At 39.5% G+C, this 23,189-nt stretch overlaps 1 protein-coding gene across 3 annotated transcripts in view; it reads right to left on the bottom strand.

The window, feature by feature from the left end:
• DACH1 (dachshund family transcription factor 1) overlaps positions 1-23,189 on the bottom strand; it is a 353,275-nt gene that overhangs the window by 163,750 nt on the left and 166,336 nt on the right. The window contains exons 3-4 of one of the 3 annotated variants that reach the window (XM_087967432.1): positions 11,383-11,544; positions 10,015-10,137 (exon numbers count right to left, since the gene is read on the bottom strand). The exons of 1 other annotated variant lie outside the window; for it this stretch is intronic. In XM_087967432.1, coding sequence (XP_087823558.1) covers positions 10,015-10,137; positions 11,383-11,544 — 285 coding nt within the window. The remainder of the gene's footprint in view (positions 1-10,014; positions 10,138-11,382; positions 11,545-23,189) is intronic. One more of the 3 variants, XM_087967433.1, reaches the window with a different exon arrangement.

Genomic DNA, 23,189 nt, shown 5'->3' with positions numbered 1-23,189 from the left:
GAGTAAAAACTGGATTTAAAGGAAAAGACTTTCCCAACATCATGTGTTCTACAACATCACTTAATGGCCACATACTGTATATCAAACTGACAATTGTACTTTTCTGGAAAGATGAAATTTAAGAAGGATGCCAGCAGACAGAAATATATTTCTTGGGGGAACAGAAGGGAGAGGAAAGGCTCAAGATGATTTTGTTAGAATCTACTGAAACCATTTCCAATCCACATGTGATTCAGAGGTGGTATTCAGCAGGTTCTGACCAGTTCTGGAGAACCGGTAGCAGAAATTTTGAGTAGTTCGGAGAACCGGCAAATACCACCTCTGACTGGCCCTGCCCCCATCTATTCTCTGCCTCCCAAGTCCCAGCTGATTGGCTGGGTCTTCTTTGGTTGCCCTGCACAAGAGAACAGAGCTGGAAAGCAATATAATGGGGTGGGGAGGGAAGGGGGATTTTGCAGTATCCTTCCCCTGTCACGCCCACCAAGCCACACCTACAGAACTGGTAGTAAAAAAATTTTTGAATCCCACCACTGATGTGATTCCAATGTCAGAGATTGTCTACTTTAAACCTGCCTTTCCGAATAGGTTCCTATGTAATATTTCTGAATAGCTTCCTATGTAATATTTAAACTTGACTGTTCTAATGTGTAAAATTTAGGGCTTCCTTGAACCTGCCTTAAAAGATAGGATTCTAATTAGTTAATGGAAGATCAGGACTCAATAAGTATCAGATAGAATGCCTCCTCTGATATCTGCATGTCAAAATGAAAGCACTCTTGCTATCTTGATCCGTGGGATCTTGTTCCTTGTGAATATCAGCTTCATGTCCTGCTCATGCATTTGCTGGTAAGATTGATTAGGTCAGGATTTTTTCAACTGTGGTTCTAAATTATGGAACTGGCTGGTCTTACAAAATTTCTGTTCGGTATAGTCCACGCCGACTGTGGTTGTCTTACCATAAGTTCTTGTGCTGGTTTAGATATGTTATAGAACTTTGGGAGGTGGTGATGGAATTCAATCCTTCTTTCTGATGCTTTAATCATGTTTTATTTGGGACAACACTTTGTGATTTCCCCAAAAGTCTGCCTATCAAATAATAATGAATCATAAAAAAAAAAAAAAAAAAAAAACAATGACAAGAGAAACTTTTCCTTAATGAAAATAATCATACTGGGGGAAAAATCATCTCAGAAATATTCATAAGAAAGCAATATCAAGTTCAACTTACTTTTTATTTTTAGAAAGTATATTATGGAAACAGATTATTTTTTACCAAAATTTGTGTGGTGAGAGAGCTAGAAAATTTTCCTAAACTGTCCTGGCCTGTTCTTTGATGCACTGCTCCTTCCTTCCTTCCTTCCTTCCTTCCTTCCTTCCTTCCTTCCTTCCTTCCTTCCTTCCTTCCTTCCTTCCTTCCTCCCTCCCTCCCTCCCTCCCTCCCTCCCTCCCTCCCTCTTTCCTCCCTCCCTCCCTCTTTTTCCTTCCTTCCTTCCTTCCTTCCTTCCTCCCTCCCTCCCTCCCTCCCTCTTTTTCCTTCCTTCCTTCCTTCCTTCCTTCCTTCCTTCCTTCCTTCCTTCCTCCCTCCCTCCCTCCCTCCCTCTTTTTCCTTCCTTCCTTCCTTCCTCCCTCCTTCCTTCCCTCCCTCCCTCCCTCTTTTTCCTTCCTTCCTTCCTTCCTTCCTTCCTTCCTTCCTTCCTTCCTTCCTTCCTTCCTTCCTTCCTTCCTCCCTCCCTCCTTCCCTCCCTCCCTCCCTCTTTTTCCTTCCTTCCTTCCTTCCTTCCTTCCTTCCTTCCTTCCTTCCTTCCTTCCTTCCTTCCTTCCTTCCTTCCTTCCTTCCTTCCCTCCCTCCCTCCTTCCTTCCTTCCTTCCTTCCTTCCTTCCTTCCTTCCTTCCTTCCTTCCTTCCTTTCTTTCTTTCTTTCTTTCTTTCTTTCTTCCTTTCTTTCTTTCTTTTAAAGAGAATTGCACTCTTACATAGGTATTGGCTGTGATTAGCATAATATCTTCTCCCTGAGGGTGGAACATCAGTGTCAACAAATGAGGATAAACAGAATTCTGAAACCCTCTGGAACTTCCTAGAAGAGGAATCCATGCAACTGATGCATTCTTACTTTTTTTTTCCCTCAAGGAATCCCATTGCCTTCATTTTATATTGATCCAGATGTAGAGACTGCTGCTGGCAGCAGCATAAAATTATTCATTTTGACAGCAATTTCAAGGAATGAACCTCTATGAGAGTTCTGCTTAATAATCAAAATGGCCAAGTTCTTAGGGCATTGACAGCTCTGAGGAAGCCACCTCCACTAGAAGGTTCAAGATGGAGGTTCTGGAGATTTTCTTAGCCCTGCCTACATAGGTCCATGGATCAACTAAACGTGGTTGGCACAGACTATATTGAAAACGGGTGGTTGTGTGCCCATGCCTGTGGAGTTAGTGCGTCTTGCAAAATACAATAACCACACTTGGCCTTCATCTTATTTTAAATTTAGACACAGGGTTATCACAATCCTGAGTGGTGGAGTGGCCTAGAGGAGGCTGGGGGTTCGATCCTAGGTAGAGGAGATATTTCTCCTTGTGGGCACACTGAGAATATATCTGCTGAACAAAACTCCGCATTGGTGACAGGAGGGGCATCCGGCCAGTAAACACCCTGCTAGCTCCATTCAGTTGCCCAGACTCCACTCCGCAAGAGATTATGCGGTTGTTAAAAGGAGATGATGTTAAAAGATGTTATCGCAGTCATGTTTTTACATTGAACAGTTAATTGCAGATACCAAGTCCTTTATTGGAAATTTAAAAGGGAGGTCTTTGTTTAAAAGTCTTTAAAGTTTTGATGTCTCTTCTGCATATAAGGATTTGATTATACAGGTACTCCTTGACTTACGACCACAACTGAGCCCGTGAATTTGTGTTGTTAAGTGAGACATTCATTCAATGAGCTTTGTTCCATTCTACGACCTTTCCTGCCACATTCGTTAAGTGAATCATTGCAGTGGATAAGTCAATCACCTGGTTGTTGACTGAATCCGGCTTCCCACATTGACTTTGCTTGTCAAAAGGTTGCAAATTGCATGTCCTTGGGACACAGGAATGGTCATAAGTATGAACCTATTGCCGAGCACCTGAATTCTGATCACCTGATCATAAGGATGCTACAAAGGTTGAAACTGTGAAACATGGTCATAAGTTCTCAGTGCTCTTGTAACTTTGAATAGTCACTAAATGAACTGTTGTAAGTGAAGAGCTACCTGTATCAATAATTACATGCAATCTTATGCATGTAATAGTTATTACATAAATGAGTTGTCTCATATGCATGGACGAACAGTCCATAACTACAGCGCAGGTGGCCAGATTCTTCACAGCAGCACTGGGAATTCATCGGAAATACATGTCTAATCCACCATCTTCATTTTATACAAAATGGCAAACCCTTCGCACAGCTTATTGCTTTCCCAACTAACTATGGGCCTCACAGTTTCTGGATTGTAATTTTAGTATAGTTAGACCAGGTGTAATTGACAAGCCGGATTTTATCCTAGACTGTATCTGTTTATGTGTTATTTTATTCTAGAATTTTTCAACTGGGTATTGACTGGGTGTTTTTATTTTGTTCTGGTCTCTGGTCCATGACTGTAATCAACTGAATTGACTTGAATGGAATCATTTACCTGTTATGTGTTATTTTATTCTAGAATTTTTAATTGGATATTTACTTTTTTGTGTGGTTTTTATTTGTTCTGGTCTCTGTTCTATGACTGTAACCAACTGAATTGAGCTGAATTGAATCATTTATCTGTTATGTGTTCAGTTCTGTTCTGTTTGGTTATTATATTCTAGAATGTTTAATTGGATATTCACTTTTTGTGTATTTTTTTTTTAATTTGTTCTGGTCTCTGTTCCATGACTGTAACAAACTGAATTGACTTGAATTGAATCGTATGGACGTGAGAGTTTCCAATGCTGCCTTGGCTAGGTTTGACTTTAAACCATTGAACTAAAATAATTTATCTCTACTCGGTGCTGTGGGGAGAAGTTGCCACTAAAAAGAATCCTAGATATTTTTCCTTCTTATCTGCAGGGCTGCTGGTATCAGCCAAGCTGTCACAGGGCCGTGCCTGATATAAACAAGATATTGCAGAGACATCTGAGTAATCAATATGAAGAAGGCTACAGTATGGAAGCTACTCTGCTGCATATCATCTGTCTCTGCATCTATTTCTATGACCAAATGAAGCATTAATTCAAATCATAAATCTATGGTGATTTAAAAGTGGGAATGAGCACCTGCCTGCTTTAATGATTTATTTTGTACATTTCAGTAAGCAGGAGATTTGTCCATATGAAATGACAGGTCACCTTCAGATGCCAGGACCAGACTGTTTATCATCATATAGGCGAGCATCTCATCTTAGCAAATAAATATTAAACTAAAAAGAATCCAATGAATTGTGGAAAGGAGAGAGCAAGTATTATAGTCATATATTTTGCCGTGCTGTGCCTTCAGAGCTTCCATGCATTAGAGAAATGCATATGAAAGATCAGTTATTATTGGCAATTACGCCATTTAGACCAAGGTTTTTATTATTTTTAGAGCACCTTTATTAAGAGATAACAAATTCAATACATTGCTATAGAGAGCCAGAATACTGAAGTAGTTAAAAGGCTCCCAAAGGGACAGGGGTTTAAATCCACCTTCAGCCATACAGAAGGTCACTGGTGATTTTCTCACTGCTCTGCTAACCTCAGAAGTTTGTCAAAACTGTTGAAAATCACACAGCACGGAGCAAGTGAATGGGCAAAGGAGCCCAAGAGAGAAGTTGACAATTAGGAATCTTGAATGATTAATTTGAAGCAGCCCAAAATATCTGGAGATGTCTCTATCCCCTCTTCCTAAATATGTCACTATACAGACTTCCTGGCTCCCAGAAGTATCTTCTTCTTCGGTTTTTGGGGGGGAACCAAATTTCATCCAACTTTCATCAAAGACTGGAGGAATTTTATTTCTAACAGGTTTCATGGTCCTTAAAGCAGTGGTCGCCAACTGGTGGGCCGGGGACCACTGGTGGTCCACATGAAAATTTGGGTGGTCTGCAGAGAAATGACACCCCCCCCAAAGCAATCAATGCAATTAATTAGGCTGCATGGGAACACAAGGCTGTGCCACCCACATGGCCCGTGGGAACACAAGGCTTGCGTTGCTTGCATTGCGCACAACACGAGGTAGTGAGGGGAGGGGGGAAAGGGCGGAGGGGGGAACTTGCCCCACGCACCCCACATGCCTTTCCTGGCCACTGGGCTGCTTCTTTCCACTTTTTTCTTCTTTCTTTCTTTTTGGCTGCACGCAAGGAAAGTAGCAAAAGTCTTTCTTTATCTCTCCCCAAACTCCACCAGAAATGGGACCCTGTGAGGCCTCCTTCTCCAAAAGTTTGTGCCGGCACAACAAGTCTCACAAAGTTTCCTTTCTGATGGAGTTTGGGGGAGAGAAAGAAAGACTTCTGCGCCTTCTGCTGCTTTCCTTGCATGCAGCCAAAAGTCTCTCTCTCTCTCTCTCCCCCTGAGAATGGAGCTGGAGACAGTATCCTGCAATCCTAAATAAAGAATGATCGATCGGTAGGAAAATGGGGTGGGGGATTTTCCTGCAGATGTTTTTTGGGGGATTTTCCCAGGGTCTCTACTCCACGGGATTCAAAATGATGAGTTTGGTGGTCCCTGAGGTCCAAAAGGTTGGTGACCCCTGCCTTAAAGGGTTTTCAGAATCACGCAGAGGAAAGTAACATTGAAGGAAGGCACAAGATGGGCTGTACTTTGCTATTTTTGTTTCCATTCCTGATTCAACAATAGTGTTTTAATTTCTTTTTTTTTAATTTCAGAACTCCGATACCAGTTTTCTGTTCAGACCTTTAGGAGGGGGCAAATTTCCCTCCAGGATGTTTATAGATGAAGAAAGATGTCAGAAGCATTCTGGTAGTCCTTGAATTCAAAATTATGACGGTGTTGAAAGAAATTGATGTAGGACTGGTCTTCATATTTAAGACTGTTGCAGGTGGACAAAATTTGGGCACCTGGTGATTGGCATGTGCTTTTACAAGGGTTGCAGCATCCTTGGCTCTCATGACTGCCATTGTGAGCATTGCCAGCCAGCTTCTGACAAGCAAAGTCAATGGGGGAAGCTGGATTTGTGGTTAAGTGTGGTTCACTTAAGACCTGCAGCAAAGAAACAGTAATAAAATTGGGTGCAACTCATTTAACAGCCACACGCTTAGCAATGGAAGCTTCGGTCTGCACAACTGGTGGACTTTCTGCAAAGTTCAAAGGTATCAAGCTTTGAGATGGCTCTAGACCCACAATTCTTCCACCATTCCAGTTCTACCCTTCATGTAGTCTTTCATAAGGAAAACCGGACTTCAACAACAGCTGGATTTCTATTTCCATCTGAACATGTTCCACTGTTGAGCTGAACTTACTATAAGAAGATGTTTCCAGGGGTGGGATACAAATTTTTTAACAACTGGTTCTGTGGGTGTGGCTTAGTTGGTGGGCGTGACTTGGTGGTCATGTAACTGGGTGGACGTGGCTTGGTGGTCATGTTATTGGCTGGGTGTGGCCAACTCGATATCACTTACATTGAGGCACGCTTCTCCTTGCCTGGCCTCTAATGACTGTGGGGATGCTGCAACAGTCTTAAGTGTGAAAAAAGGTCATAAGTCACTTTTTTCAGTGCCATTGTAACTTTGAATGGTCACTCCACACAAGCAAAGTACCAGCAAAGGAGGGGAAAAAACCTCCAGAAAAGTTCCAGAGACAGGAAGTCTAGTCCTGCCAAGAATGTAATAAGGGTTAACGGAGAGGCAGTTTCTGTAAGCAACACCAGAATGTTTCCTTCCTGCCTTCCTTACAGGATTAGGCCAGTGATTTCTTCTAACAACCGGTTCTCCGAACTGCTTAGAATGTTAACAACTGGTTCTAGCGAATCGGTGCGAACTGGAAGAAACCCACCCCTGGGTGTTTTCCAACACTGAACCAAAATGTATGATATACTTCTAGGTTCCCATTACTATTTGCATAATACAGTTGGCAAGACTTCAGATTCTAACGCCAAAAAAAAAATGGTTTCAGGAGACAGAAAAGAATTCACACAGCATCTGTGGAAGCTGCTTAAAGCAGTTGAACATCCTCATTCTGGCAAAAGACCCATTTACTGATTGATGCTTACAATGACAAGAGTAACTCAAAGTTGACTTGAGGACTATTATTATAATTTATTCTCAGGGCTACTGGAGGAATGGGACAGCCATATAACCATATCATGCTTATAGGAATGCCCTCATTATACCAGTTGTAAAAGAATATAAAATAATGCAAGACACTCTAATAGAAACTATGGTGTAGTTTAAGTAGGTAGAGTGAATGGACTTTGAGAAGTTTAAAGCACGAAGACTCAAAAGTGCTTTTTCAAGAGGCAACTGTATTTTCTGGCACCATAAAGTCCAGTTGCCTCTTGAAAAAGCAGCTTTGGGACAACCATGATATTGATACAGATTAGATAGAAATTAACAGAGTTGGAAGGAACCTTGTAGGTCATCTAGTCCAACCCCACCCACCCAAGCAGGAGACTGTATACCATTTTTGACAGATGGTAGTTCTGTCTCTTCTTGAAAGCCTCCACAACTTCTGAAGGCAACTTCTGTTCCATTGGTTGATTGTTCTCACTGTTCTTATTTCCAGGTTGAATCTCTCCTTGTTCAGTTTCCATCCATCATTCCTTGTCTGGCCCTCAGGTGCCTTGGAAAATAGCTTGACCCTTTCCTCTCTGTGGCAGCCCCTCAAATATTGGAACACTGCTATCATTACCTAGATGACCGATAATCTCCATAGACATACAGCATGAAGATATGCAATATGAAGTTTCCTTCAAGTTGTGCTCTACTCCTGGTGACCATTACACTGTTTTCTTGGCCAAGGTACAGAAGAGATTCATTGCTTATTTTTTCTTAATAGCAATAGCACTTAGATTTACAGAATATGCCACTTCACAGTGCTTTACAGCCCTCTCTAAGCGGTTTTACAGAGTCAACATATTGCCCCCAACAATCTGGGTCCTCATTTTATCCACCTCAGAAGGTTAGAAGGCTGAGTCAATTTGAGCCTGGTGAGATTTGAACTACCAGATTGCAGGCAGCCAGCAGACATCAGAAGTAGCCTGCAGTTCTGCCTTCTATCCACTGTGCTACTAAGGCTTAAAGTGCTTTTTACAACCTCCCACTCAGGTCTACAGGGTTAAAATGAGTCTCCCACTCAAATACAAACCAGAGCCAACCCTGCTTTACCTCCTGAGGGCCGGCCAAGGTCAACTAAGTGATGCCTTCTGATGAACTGAAAAGCTAGAATGGAAGTTTCCTCCCTTGGAAAAGAACGTTTACAGAAATAGCCTTTCTAAGGACATCTCCAAGCAGGGATAGAGGCTTTATATCTGTCCCTGAAGTAAATCTCAATGAATTCAACTAAATTTTGAATAGAGGTATCCCCACCCACCACCAAAAAAGATATCAATCTATGCTCATTCAGTTTTATCCTTTTTAAGTCTCTCAGTAGGCTCTCTGTCCAACAACTCAATCAAGACTGGAATTTGACCAGGAGTAAACACCAGAGCTTTGCCTTCCTTCTAGAAAATCACTGGAACCATGCAGGATGGCGAAACCTTGGGAAAAGGAAGTATCATCCCATGGGATCCCATTTAATAAAGCTAAAAACTGACAAGACTTTTCTGGCACCTTGTGTGATGTTTGGCATCCTTCGTGTTGGTGATCTTGCTCAAAAAGAGACTTTGTGAGATATCAGGCCTTTTTTTTTTTTTTTGGCTACAGCTTTGTAACAAGATTAGAAGGTCACACCCAGTTTAGAATACTTATCAGAGAGTCAGTTCTGTGAAACTCAATATAGGAATTACTACCAGGCTGCACAACTTTTGACAAAGACATGCTATTGTAAGACATATCAATGCCTAAAGAGGCATTCTCCTCTAAACTACTAATAGATTATGATATAATTCTTTATTGGCCAAGTGTGATTGGATTGGAAAGAATTTGTCTTCTGTGCGTATGCTCTCAGCGTACATAATATTGTACATAAGTGTACAGTGCACATACGTGACTGTGGCTACTCTATGTTTTTTTTTTCTCCTAGTGAAGCAAACAATTCTCCTTTTTTCATACCTACTAGATAGCCAGGACTTGCTTACAAAGCAGATGGAAGATATTTCATGCCGGTTCCCACATTACAAAATACAGAGCTGTAAGGACCTTAGAGGTCTTCTAGTCCAACCCCCTGGACAAGCAGGAGACTCTATAATATTCTGGACAAATGGCTGTCCAATCTCTTCTTAAAAACCTCCAGTGATAGAATACCTATAATTTCTGCAGGCAAGTTGTTCCACTGATTAATTGTTCTAACTGTCACGAGATCACTCCTCAGTTCTAGGTTAGTTCTACCCTTGATTACTTTCCATCCATTGTTTCTTGTCCTGCCTTCAGGTGCTTTGGAGAAAAGGTTCAACCCCTCTTTTTTGTGGCAGCCCCTCAAATACTGAACACTGCTATCATGTCACTCCTAGTCCTTCTTTTCATTAGACTAGACATATTCCGTTCCTCATTCTCCATTCTTTTAGCCTCCAGCCCCCTAACCATCTTTGTGGCTCTTCTCTGCATATGGGACATAGCACCTCTTTTCAATCCTACACCTATACAGCAAGAACCACATTCATCCCATGCATATTCCCCCAGCATCTCTCCATATCCCACAAAACATAAAATACTTATTGAGAAAGAAAATTACTGTACTTAATAATATGATTTTGGTCTCTATTAGAATCCAAATACTCTCTAACAGTTCTCCACAATATGTGTTTTAAACAACTGTTTTTATTTTGCAGGTTAGAAAAAAAACAATTCACTGCTTTTCACTTCTCCATTGATTAAAGAAAGTTGAACTAAACATCTTAGATTTCCTTTCTCACCTTTTCCCTCATGTTTAAATATTTTTTGGGGATTGTTGTTAGTTGTCCTTGTTCCTTCACCCATCCCCAAGGCTAGGTATGCTATGGCAATTTTGTTCAGTCGACCTGTAGCATTTTCTATGGCTGAAATATTAACAGTAAAGAGGGGAAAAAATGCTTGAAATCTGCTGACATGGGCATATGTGCTCCTTTTGTTCCTGGGTAGGAGTTAAATAATAAATATGTACAGGGAGATCCAGAACAAAAAAGTTGTCAAGCTGTCACCCTTAAGAATAACCTCAAAAATTTGCAGAATAGAAAAAGTATATATTAGATTGTCATGTCTGGTTTAAGTCTATGCAACCTCTGCCTTGAACAGCAGTTAAGAGGATTCAAATTCAGCTTTCAGTTCACTCACTAATTTACCTCAGAGAGCAGAAAGCAGCCATTAGAAAGAAATAAAGTCAGTGGTCATTAAAGGAATATTTAAGAAAAGAAAAATTAACTGCATGGAGAAGCCACATCTTGTGAATCCCTCAACTTTGGAGACTGAAAATGTTGTCAAAAGTTCCAAATATGAAACACAGAGAGGGAAAAAACAACAACATAATTTTAGGTGCCCATATGATCAAAATAGCCACTAATTGAATTTTGTTCAGTCAACCTGGAGCATTTAGGTAGGCAGGACTTGTTCAGCTGACCTGGGATTTAAATAGGCAGAATTTTGTCTTCTAAAAACAGAATCTGAATTCTATATTTTAGCTGGTCCGGTTTAACTCAATTTGTTAACAGGAACAATGAATCCAACATTTTTAAAAATGTTACCCTGGAAATAAGTAAACTGTTGATTATTTCCATAGGATGGATGGATGTCCTGACAGCTTTACTGAACAGTGCATTTTCAGGTAGTATATTTAGAGTGTGTTAATATGAAAGTAAAATAACTTGGAAAAATAACAGTGTTAAAAAAAAAAACAGGCTGAAAGGAAAACAAAGAAGAAGAAATTAAGCTGTAATTTCTCCTGCTTTTTTAAAAGCAAGGATTTTTTGCAACAATTCTCTTTCCAATCAGAAACTTCTGCTTTCGAAATTTGTATTAGTTGATCAAAATATCAAATAAAGAAGTAAAAAAGAAAAAATTAAACAAGGGAGGAAAAGGGGAAGAGAGAAAAATGTAGGGTAAAGGAGGACAGGAAAAGAAAAGCATTGGTGCAGTAGAAGAAGGTAATAGCATAAAATCTCAACTTTTGCTTTTTTTACAATGAACCTATCTAATCGGTAAAACTCAAAATCAAAAATTCATTTTTTTTTTCCATCTCGGGAACAAAGTCCATAAGCAGTTTCCAGGTAGAAACAAAATTAATTGTGTCTTTTAGATCAAAAACTTACCCACAGCAGAATTTAGGTCCCCGTTTTCAGACTCTGCTGCGTGCTGGTTATTATTGGGATGGTAATTTGACATTGCTTCTAATTTAATTTTTTTCACCTTCATTGCTTCTGCGATGGCAGCATTGGTGGCCGCAGCCGCAGCAGCAGCCGCAGCTGTCAGACCTACAACGAAAGGGGAATAACAACCATGAAATCACAACTTCTATCCGCTCTCCCTTTGACATCACCTTCTTTCTGGGAAATTGTGATCAAGTTCTTAAGGCAGAAAAGGACAGAGGAAAAAATCATCCTCTGGAAGTGACAGCAAACTTCTCAAGGATTTCATGGCCAAATAAGGTATGTAAAATGGCCTCCTGTGTTTTTTAGTCAATCAGCTCCAATCCTGCTTAGAATCTACCAGTTGAAATCATGGAGACCAAAGATGGTCATTTTTACTTAGGATAAAATAGATTACTTATCTCTAATTTCACTGAATTAAAACTTGATTTGGGCCTTTGTGTTTTTACCTGACAAATAGTAGACACTGTTCTGAATGCCACGTTCAAAAGATATATATCCTAGACTAAACCAGGAAATGAAAGAAAAGGATTCGTTTGTTCATTGTAAACTATGTCATGTATAAGATAGTCCATTTGTTTAGGTTCTGTCCTTTTCCCATTTCTCTTATTCCAATATTAAGGTCTGTGACATACCATCTAAAATTGCTCTTTTTCTCCAGCTGCTAGAAATCAGGAACACTGAAATACATTAGAATTCACATGCAATGTAAACTTTAACATAATTTTATAAAATAAGCAAAACCCTCAGAAGCCCCCCTCCAAAATTCAGAAAAAATTAAAAAGAACTACAATGCCCAGAGTCCCCAGCTCACACTCAACCTACCTCTGAAAAAGGATCGGGATAATAGAGGCTATGATAATATTATAACTGAAAACAATAATTTGCAAAATTCAGAAGCTGGAGATACTATATAGTTAGTGTAGAACAGTCCATCAAGAAGTGCATGAGATGAAATATTTATGCGATTTTTTTCAAGAAAGGAAGAGGGAAGACAATCTCATTATCCCAGCTATTTGCCCCTATGTCTCCCTTTTTATGGGTAAAGTTGGGGCAACTGATTGGAGCTAAGTGTTTCCTCCTCGGCTGCCCTTCCTATGCAGAGTTCACAGCAGATATTTTCTCTTTGTGCCCTAATAGAAAAACATCTGCCACTACCTAGGATTGAACTCTCAACCTTCCTAGTGGGAACCTTCCTAGTAGCCACCACGCCACTCATTTGCCCCTAGGTCTAAATCTCACTATTTACCTCAAGTTGTTGTTGTGGGGAAAATAGGAGGAAAAGTGTGTTGAATAGGTTCACCACTCTGAAGCATTTGTAAAATAATAATAATAATAATAATAATAATAATAATAATAATAATAATAATAATAATAATAATAATAATAATAATAATAATAATAATAATCAAGGAGACAAATTAAATAAACGAATGAATTTCATCATGGGGCTTACTATATCGCATTCAGAATTTGCCCTCCCCCCCAAAAAAAAGAAGTTATTTGCAAAGGGAATTTGAAATCCCTCCCCACTTTTAAAAAAAAAATAGTTTGAGAGGTATTGGTGTGGGAGGTGATGTAAATAACGGTGAAGAAAGCCTATTGCAGTTATCATTAATATCCCGAAATTGATAATCTGTTTACGTCTAGCATTTTTCCTGCTGATTATTCAGTGAAACAAGCCACTTTATAAATATCTCATCACTCCAGCGTCACACAAATTTCATCGACGATGCCATTAGCAATATGAATCTAACCATTAGAAGGAGAAGGCAGCATGTGGCATTAATACGCAACCCTGCTTCCTAACCATCTGATAGGCAGATGGTATAGAGTAGATTCTCCAGCTGAAATGGAAGAGCCGCATCATTTAAAAACCTTGTTTGCATTCTAACTGATATTGCTGCCATATTGCTATCCAGGATGCATCATGGCAATGTTTGAACAATCTAGTTTGTCTCAGTCATAAATGTTTACAGCCTTGTGTTTTTGTTTTGTTTTTAATTTTTAGATGCATGTTCTGGAGCACATAATTTTTAATTTATGAAATCTATTGTTTACTTCTGTGGAACCAGAAGATTAGCAAGGCGAAGGAATACAAAATTGCTACTAACCCAACCGACAGATAAAATATAAAATATTGTGTGTGGTTTTTTTTTTCTTCAATAAAGATCGCTAGCAACAGAATTAAAAAAAAATTAGCTGAGGCATTTTAGGCATTACATTTATTCATTAAACCTAACAGCTTTCCCCCCATGTGACAGACTTAGAAGTTTAATGTTATCACACACAGCTCTTCATGTAAAGCTCTTACGGTGTGCAATTAATCTTGTCCCATAATTCTATTCACAAAGAAAAACATCCAAAAGTAAAATCTTGCTCAATAATTGTGGTTCTGAAGGAGCCTTCCCTTCCAATGACTCGTGCAGAAAAGTCTTTTTAAAGAGTCTTGTAAGAGTAGAAGTGAACTTGGATTATAACTCAATTCAAGAATCTTTCAAGTCTTCCACCTCAGGTCAAGTCACAACTTCAGCCAGACACTCACTGACAACCAAACAAACACACACAAACAGACACACACTCTAGTCTAAATGAGGCCTCAACCCAGTGGTGGGATTCAAAAAAATTTACTACTGGTTCTGTGGGTGTGGCTTGGTGGGCGTTGCAGGGGAAGGATACTGTAAAATCTCCAGTCAGAGGTGGGATTTGCTGGTTCTCCAAACTACTCAACATTTCTGCTACTGGTTTTCCAGAACTGGTCAGAACCGGCTGAATACCACCTCTGCATAGGATGCGTAATAGTCACCTCCATTCCCATAGTTCAAAGGTGCCCACCCTTCTCCTACCTTCCTTTTTCAGAGTTTAAGTTTTTCAACCGTCAGTCGCTATTGGAAAAATTACTGAGTTAGCTTATCTGCGTTTTACTTTGACTCTTCCAGATGTTATTCATGCCAGACTTTGCATAAATAAAAATAAATTTCACTAAAATCAGAATTACTTTTGGGTAACATTGCCACATGCAGTCACGAGATGCTACCCAAGATGAAATGAAAGGGAAGTGTTCTCAAAATGCAGCAATGTGATATAGAACAAACAAGGAATGCATTTTCTGAGGTCTTACAGATGTGCATACCAAATCAAAACAATTCAATTAACACTGTCCTCTCTCTAATCTAAGCAGCCCTGTCTTCTCAAGCAATAGGTTCTTCGGTCATTTTTCAAGCTGCTGCATTATTCATTTCGCCAGATGCACAAGGTAGGCTATAAATTGTTACTTTATCTAATCAAAGGCGACTTAACTCTAGAGAAGGTCAAAGGTTTAATTTTGTGAGGTATTATCTTACACTGGGAGTTTAACCCAAAAACAGAAGAAGAAAAACAGTCAAGAAATTGATAATAAATGAATCTTTATAGCCTCAGGCATCAGTCTAGTTTAGTTAATAAACTTTCACTGAATGTTTCTTTCAACTGTTACGGACAAGGAGGTTAAAAAAAATTCTTAAATTGCAACCACGTGTGACTTTTAAAGCAGATTTTTTTTTAAAAAAAAAAATTCAAATTCCATCCCCCACAAACCTTAGAAGACAAAGCATTCTTTATATTAAGAAAAAACACATACTTTAAAAGAGACAAAGAGGTGCAGGAAATAAATCTTTGCAGAAGGGGAAAATCAGCCTGCTGTAAATATGGAATTTTGTGTCCTGATCTATTTTAAATTGTACATCAACACTGATCATCTGACATGGAAAGAAGATTTAAGAGGAAATTCTTCACAGACATTTTTTTTTTGTCTTGGAAAGAGACAGGAAGCACCAGATATCTCTCCAAAATCTGTCCAAAAATGTGTATTCTTTTGAAACTTATCCTCATTTAATTCAGTTGGATGCCTCTTTAAATAAATTACCAATGCTTCATCAATAAACAAAAGTGATTTTTTTTTGCCTTTTGTGATTATTTAACAGTGGTGATCCTTGCCCTTTTCTGCCACATACCTACTGCAATAGGTTTATGTTGGGTTTCCTCAGAAAGTAGTATACCACAGAATGGCCAGAAGGTCAGCAGAGAAAACCCAGCTTGTGCTTGGGATAAAATCCATTTATCACCAGGCTGTTTGTGGTTCACAGTAGAGGTTATTTCATTTCAACCCCTTTGTGGGCACAGCACAGAGATACATAAAGAACTCCCTCAACTAATATGACTTCGTTCTCCTTTTGTAGACTTCTAGAGAGAGTCTGTTCATGGTCCCACCTTGGCAAGAAGTGAGGACAACGCAGACTAGGAAGCAAGTCTTCAGTGTGGTAGCTCTCATAGTGGGAAGACATGGTCCTCTTTTCAGGAAGTCCAGAAAATTCTGAAGTCTTTCCTTTTAGGCTAGTGGTTCTCAATCTTTTCTTCACTACTTTAAATATCTTTTGTGGGCATGGACCATGGCTAGCACACACACACCCCACACACACACAAGATTTAAATCAAGATTTAAATCATAATGTTTTTGATGTCAAGAGGCAACTGGACTTTCTGTTTTGTCTTTGAAGACATTTCGCTTCTCATCCAAGAAGCTTCTTCAGCTGTGACTGGATGATGGTGAATGGAAGGATTTATACTCCTTGCAGACAACTGGTCATTTGTATTCTTTTGGAGTCATTGAAGCCACTCCACACCCATTTGTACTACTCAGGTGATGCAGGTGAGCCTCCAAGTGGCTTCAATGACTCTCTAAAAGAATACAAATGACCATCTGTCTGCAAGGAGTATAAATCCTTCCACTCCCCACCATCCAGTCAGAGCTGAAGAAACTTCTTGGATGAGAAGTGAAATGTCTTCAAAGAAAAACCAAAAAGTCCACTTGCCTCTTGGAAAAGCACCTTTGGGACCACCAGGACCTGGATGACTGAGAATATCCATAGACACCCCCTGTGATAGCATTGAGGCTCTGCACACCACAGGTTGAGAACAACTGCCCTAAGTTATTTTCAGGAGCTAATGTGAATTTTATAGCTGCATTTTAAATTCTTGAGTGAATAAATTCACCCAATACGTAGTGTGAAATTTACAGTTGTGTTTTAATTTATGGAGGCATTTCAGGTGCCTCTTTTATACATTTTAGTATTGGGCACTCTGTCTGCACAGTGACAGTGCTACAAAAGAAAAAAAGAAATGGTATTTCTATTGTATGACTTAAAATGAATAACCTTCAGAATATGGGTCCTTACATGCAACTCTATCTCAGCTTTCCTAACCTGCCACCACTGGAATTATCCAGTCACTAGCTCTCTTTTGCTAAAAGATTCTAGGAATTGAAATCCTCACATCTGGAAGGAGTCCAAGTTGGAGAAAACTGCTTCCCCCTTTCCTTCTCCGTGGCAGAAGGCTGCAGCGTCAAGACACTCTGAAGCTACTCCAGAGGAAATTGAAGTCCACTCAACCATAGAGCATTGCTATTTGCATTTAGAGCATCCATGAAATCACGATGCCCTTGTTATTACAAAGCAAAGCTTCCCCCTTCTCAGAGCACTGTCCTTCCTCTGCCATAGAATGAGGAGAGAATGCCTCTCTTTCTCATTCAGCCCGGAAGTTTCAATCCTTGATGTCACTCATCTTAAAACAATCATCTTCTTCTTTTAATGACCCCATAATCTCTTGCGGGGTGGAGTTTGGGCAACGGAATGGAGTAGAGTGTTTACTGGCCGGATGCCCTTCCTGTCACCAATGCAGAGCTTTGTTCACAATTTCTCATTGTGCCCAGAGAGAGAAATATCTGCCTCTACTAAGAGTCAAACTCACAGCCTCCTGATTGTGAGGCGATCTTAAAACAATGCACAAAACAAATTCGAATAACTGCAGAAATGCAGTTTGCCAGAAGGTGAAAATGTTCGTGATCTTAAAAAAAAAAAAAAACTTATTTTCCCAGCTCACCTGTCCTCCTCTAGCACTTCTTTGCTGCCTCCAAATCCTCTCCCAGAAAGTGGGATGAATTTCTGCAGCTGTGCAGTCTTGCAAAGAGACACAGCTGCTTTAATGAGTCACAGAATAATACTGTGTTCCTGCTATTCCTTCTTCTGAAGCACCACTTCTAAACTGATGAAAAACACTGTATGCACATTCTTTTCTGCTGATCCATGGGTTTAGTCCTACATAGACAACATTTCTCACTGAATGTAGACAACACAATTCTTAATAAATGAACAGAATAGTGGTAATAAGCTTTGGCAGTAAGTAGACACACAATGGAAGTAGATTTTACTAAAGAGGAAGTAGATTTCAACCTTGAAATCTCTGGTCTCTTAATTCAGTACCTTCACCATTTCCAAGAACATTTCCCTTCTTGACTTAAAAAGCAAACAATTATTTTGGCAGCTTGCCTCTAAACCAAACATTTGGCTATGCCACTTCCAGTTGGCTCTCTGGTTTCTGGAATTTTGACAGAATCTTGGATGACGTAAGAATTTCACCTGTTACAAAGCTTTCCTTATTTTCTCATCAAACTTACTGTGTAACTAAAGAAGAAGTAATTAAAGAACAGCCCAAACTTATCTGTGTATGATTAAACAATATGTTTTGTTTTTCCACTGCCTTTTTTCCCTGCTGTGCATTAATTATGCAATTTGTTCCCTGCACTATTAACAACTCATAATTGGGAGCAAGAAGCTGAAACATGATAAACACACTGAATTAAAGTGTCCATTGGAGAGAGAAGAGTATGTTGGAACAAATGTCAGACTAGGAAGCTATAAAACAACTGTTTGTATACATTTGATAAAGTGGAATATTGATAAATCCCTATCTTTCATCTAATTTTGACATTTCTGCTTTTCTGATATGTGCCATAAACTCAGAGTTTACTCTTAGCTACTAAAAAAAAAGATCGGTTCCTGAGTTAGAACTTCTGATAATTTAGCAATTGTCTCTTTAAAAGGAATCCATCCACTTGGGTGTTGTTCCCTTCTTCTCTTTCTTTCCAACTTTCTCAGCTGTATAGCCTTCTCAAGAAAGCTAAATCTTTCTTTGCAGAAGGCATGATATTTTGAGCCTATAGACATTTGTGCCACGAGGATGTATTTGTTCTGTGATCTATCTGTTTGTTTTCTTGGCTTCTTTCTCAAGAGTGTTCTCCCACATCAATGTTCAAAAGAGAGTAGCTCTCCTGCTTTTTCAAAACCCAACTTTTGCCTTCATAGATTGCCATAGGAAAAGCACTGGCTCCATTATTGATTGATAGACCCAATTCATATACCACCTATCTAATCTAAGTGACTGTGTACAAGTAAAAAGACAATGAAATCCTTCCAGAAATAGACCAAATTATATATATATAGAGAGAGAGAGCCTCTCAAACCACCAATGACCATTCAGCCTCTCAGGGTTGCGTGCGTATCATTACTGGATTGCTTTGCTAGTCTTAATGATCTTCTGGAAGACTAAAAAGTGAGAGCCAGACTCACTTCAGGAGGCAAGATGTCCCATAGGGAAGGCAATGGCAGAGAAGGTTCTCTCCTGCTCGAGCAGGGGGTTGGACTAGATGACCTCCAAGGTCCCTTCCAATTCTGTTATTCTATGAAATCCTAGAACCCGCAGTCAAAATTCTTTAGTTGACATGGTCCATAACATGCCTTTCCTGCTCCTCCTTATTCTGGATTCATAGGTATGGAATCATTTCTAAAGTTCTTCACCTTTTGATAAATCCCCACTTCTCTATTTTCTCACCTCGAATAGATAAACATTGGATTACCTCATTGATAAGATACATAATATAGCCACTACTCTATTTTGAACTGTTCTCCGTGAAGTTCTCAAAGTTCTGTCCAAGGTCTGACCCATGATTGTATCTTCTTTCATCAAGGAAAGCTGATTGAAGAAGGAAAAATTATATTACATACCTCCTCTTTGGGATAAGGTATAGTTCAAAGGACATCTTCGAAGGACACCAGAGGAAACCAATGACTAAGTGTGCTTAAACTCCATAAATATTGTCCCCAATGTATACAACTATAGTTCCTGCTTTCTCTAACATTTGTCATAATAAAATACAAATTTTGGGGAACTTTTGGACAGGAGAGCTTTCAGAAGGAAATATAAACCCATAGAGCCTGAAAACTTAATACAGATGTATGTGATGGCAATGTGTTTATCAACTGTTTCTCATCTCTGGTAACAAACAAACATTTAACAGACTATTTCTTTTAAAGCAAAACAAATCAATTGACCTCAGGTCTATGGAGATTCTCAGTCATCCACAAGTCATGGCTGTCCCAAAGGTGCTTTTTCAAGAGGCAACTGGACTTTCTTGTTCAAATGTATTCAAGAATGCAAGTGGCCAGCTGTCTGCATGGAATATAAATCCTTCCATTCCCCACCATGCAGTCAGAGCTGAAGAAGCTTCTTGGCTGAGAAGTGAAACATCTTCAAAGAAAAACAAGAAAATCCAATTGCCTCTTGAAAAAGTATCTTTGGGACAATTGACCTCAAGTTTTCAAATCTCAGGATTTTTTCAGAAGTAGTCTAAGCACATTTCTCTACAATTCCCTCCAAGTCAATAGATTGAATATTGTTATCCTGGGGCTTAAGCAAAACAAACACAGAACTGTTTTAAGTCTTTAGCCTAATTCTGTCAAACATAAACATAAATAAGTAGAAACAAAGACTTCTTAACCTTTATCAGCAAACAACATATTTTACAATACAGCATACTACAAGTAGTCTTTGGAGCCATAATGTCTGTAGATATTAAGGTTGAAAATAATCCTATATTGATTTTAGGCCGTTCAAGTAATGAAATTGTGTTACACAAATCAATGCTTTAACGGTATGGCTGAAACAAATATTGTCTGTTTTGTGCTCTGTGGAAATGTCATTTTCAAAGGACATGAGAGGAGACCATTGACTAAGTATGCTTAAACTCCATAGGTATTTCATCATGTTCAATTGTGGCTATGGTTGCCATGTATCCTTTCTTTACAGGATCTGTTGGAACTAATCAATAGAACTCATTTACTAAGATCCTAAGCAATTTCCATTTTTACCGAGCTTTCGGAAAAGCACACTACTCCTGTGTTTCCACAGAATGTTTTTTTTCCTGAAAGAGCATTTTTGGTCCTATACATTAACAAAAATTGGAATGAAGAGGCCTCATATTACTTGAAGATCTTCCATTAACGAATTCATAGGATACTTATAGACAGAGGTGGGATTCGATCTGGTCGCACCGGTTCTATAGAACCAGTTGATATGATTCTGCGCAGTTTGGAGAACCAGCAAATTGCACCATTGGCTGGTCCTGCCCCTCCCCTCCCTGCCCAGTCACTCCTTACATGGCATGCATGCCATCCAACTTGCCTGCTAAGTTGCTATTTTTCCTTTTTTCCCCCGATCATCAGCTGTTCTGATTATCAGCTGTGCTGGGAGATTTAGGTTAGCTAGAAAGCAGGAAATCATTGGATTTCTTGCTTTCTAGCTAATCTAAAAGCAGAGCTGAACCTTCCTAGCTTCTATTTTTCAGTGCAGACTCAGGTAGCAGATTGCAGAAAGATAGATCTCTGAATGTACCTGCGATTCTGGGAGCAACTCAATCTGCCTGCCTGCTTTGCCTGATTTTGGGTAAAAGTTGCTCTTTTTTTAATAAAAAAATGAATATTTACAGTACATAAATATTTACAATATTTACATACAAGCCACACCCAGTCAGTCACGTGACCACCAAGCCACACCCACAAATTGGGCCACGCCCAGAGAACTGGTTGTTAAGAAATTTGAATCCCACCCCTGCTTATAGAAGTATTAGTTTGGTTGCCAAAGTGTCATTTCAAAGGGTCCATTTCTGGGTTAGGAACATGGTGGCTCAATCAATGCTGGGCAGGCTAACAAGTCCACGTTCGAGATCCGAGAGTTGCCTCAGTTGAGGTTGAGCTCTTGTCCTTTATTCCAGCTCCTGCTGGAGACATGAATGGAGCCCCCAACCAGGTGTCTCCAGAGCAATGGTGATGTTATCAGCTAATGCTTTCAACCCAGAAGCACCTCAGTGCTTCTGACACGAGTGGAAAAAAAATCTGGGTAATAAAATATTTTATCAATTAATAAAACACATCCTTTGTATGCAAGCCAAACTAGTTAATACAGCTTAGTTAATAACAAAGCAAAACCTGCACTTTCCATGTTTTTATTTACAGGTGGATTAGGATTATGTTTCATCAAATTACCCGAATATTGTAAATCTTGCCACTTTGCCACACAGCAACAACTTCCTGATTATTCTAGAACCTTATGATATTAATTGCATTATAAATAATGTGCTGGAGATAAATGAAAAGTTGCCGTGTAATCAAATTTCCCCGAAACAGAACTTGGACAGAACTAACAGCCTGAACTGAGTAGCAAAACTTAATTTTCATGACAAAAATCAATAAAATTTGAAAATTGGCTATTATTTTTTTCAGCAAGAGGGTGACAATTATTGGTACTAAATATACTGCATCCCAAGTTTATTCAGTGAAGAGCCCAGATCTCAATTTCTCTATTGCAATATCAACCCCTAATTTTGAGATCCAAGTCACAAAAAGTAAGTGTACAATCATATTGCTGAAGACTGAATCGCTTTTCCCAGGAGGGAAAAATCTAAATAAAAGGGTGGCTATGAGATTCAAGAGGAGGGAAAAGACATACTGAAAATATAATTAAAAATTGTGGAGGCTGCCTATGACAGGAATAACCATAAAAAACAGATACAAACCAGCTGGCTGTTAACAACTTCAGAGTTATAAAAACCTTAAACCTGCTATAAAACACTCCATTCCATTTACATAAGGAACAAAAACTGACATTTCTTTCAAATTCCTTTGCAGGGGCTTATTTTGACATGTTTTGAAGCTGCATAAAAGGCAACGGTGAAAGGAAGACATGCTACATTTTACCTAAAAGTTCATTTCTGACCTCTAACTGAGCTGGGGTTACTTTAACTCAAATACTCCAAAAAAAAAATAAAAAAAAATCTTGCATGCTACATCTATTTCAAATTTAATTGCATTCTTCCTTGGTGGCCTTACTTCTGATAACAACAAAAATGTTCTACATAGGTAGCCCTTGACTTGCAACTACAATTGAGCCAAAAAAATTATGGTGCTAAGCAATGCATTGCATAAGTGAGTTCTGCCCCATTTTCCATCCTTTCTTGTTAAGCGAATCACTGCAGTTAATAAGGTGGGAATGGGACAACTTGACACAGCCAACTTACTGCGGACAACTTACCATGGCCAACGCACCATGAGACAAATCACTGGGAGACAATTTAACAATTCTATTTAATTATTTTAAATAAATAAAAATTATTTTAATTTTTGCCATTCACATTTCATTCTGTTGCAGCTGTTGTGGCCTGTTGGCCGCCGGCCCCTCTAGCAGCCAAATCAGATGAGGAGGAAATGTGGCAGTCAGGATCAGCATCAAGGCACCCTGAGAGCTCCAAGGGGGAAGAGGAAATGGATCTGGAAGAGAGAGGAAGACAGAGGCAGAGCCTAGGTCGTCCATCAGCCCTCAGATGGAGAGTCAACAGCCCCCAGGTCTGGAGGTGGCTGATGAGGAAGAGGAGGAACAGCTGGGTCCAGTGCCTGATGCACGAATGCACAGAAGGCAGAGGAGAGGAGAGCAGTGGAAATCTATGGGCTGATCCTTGGGACGGAAGAGCCACTGCTGCTAGCGAAGCCCCAGCTCTGGGGATAAAAGGCAGGGGGCGGAGATGAATAGATGTGGCAGACAACTAG

This window comes from Notechis scutatus, chromosome 5 (assembly GCF_049901735.1).
Source record: "Notechis scutatus isolate UNSWTSFEM ecotype Mainland chromosome 5, rNotScu1.2, whole genome shotgun sequence".
Lineage (NCBI taxonomy): Eukaryota > Metazoa > Chordata > Lepidosauria > Squamata > Elapidae > Notechis > Notechis scutatus.
The sequence above is the reverse complement of the archived record's forward strand: the minus strand, read 5'-3'. Positions and strand labels throughout refer to the sequence as shown.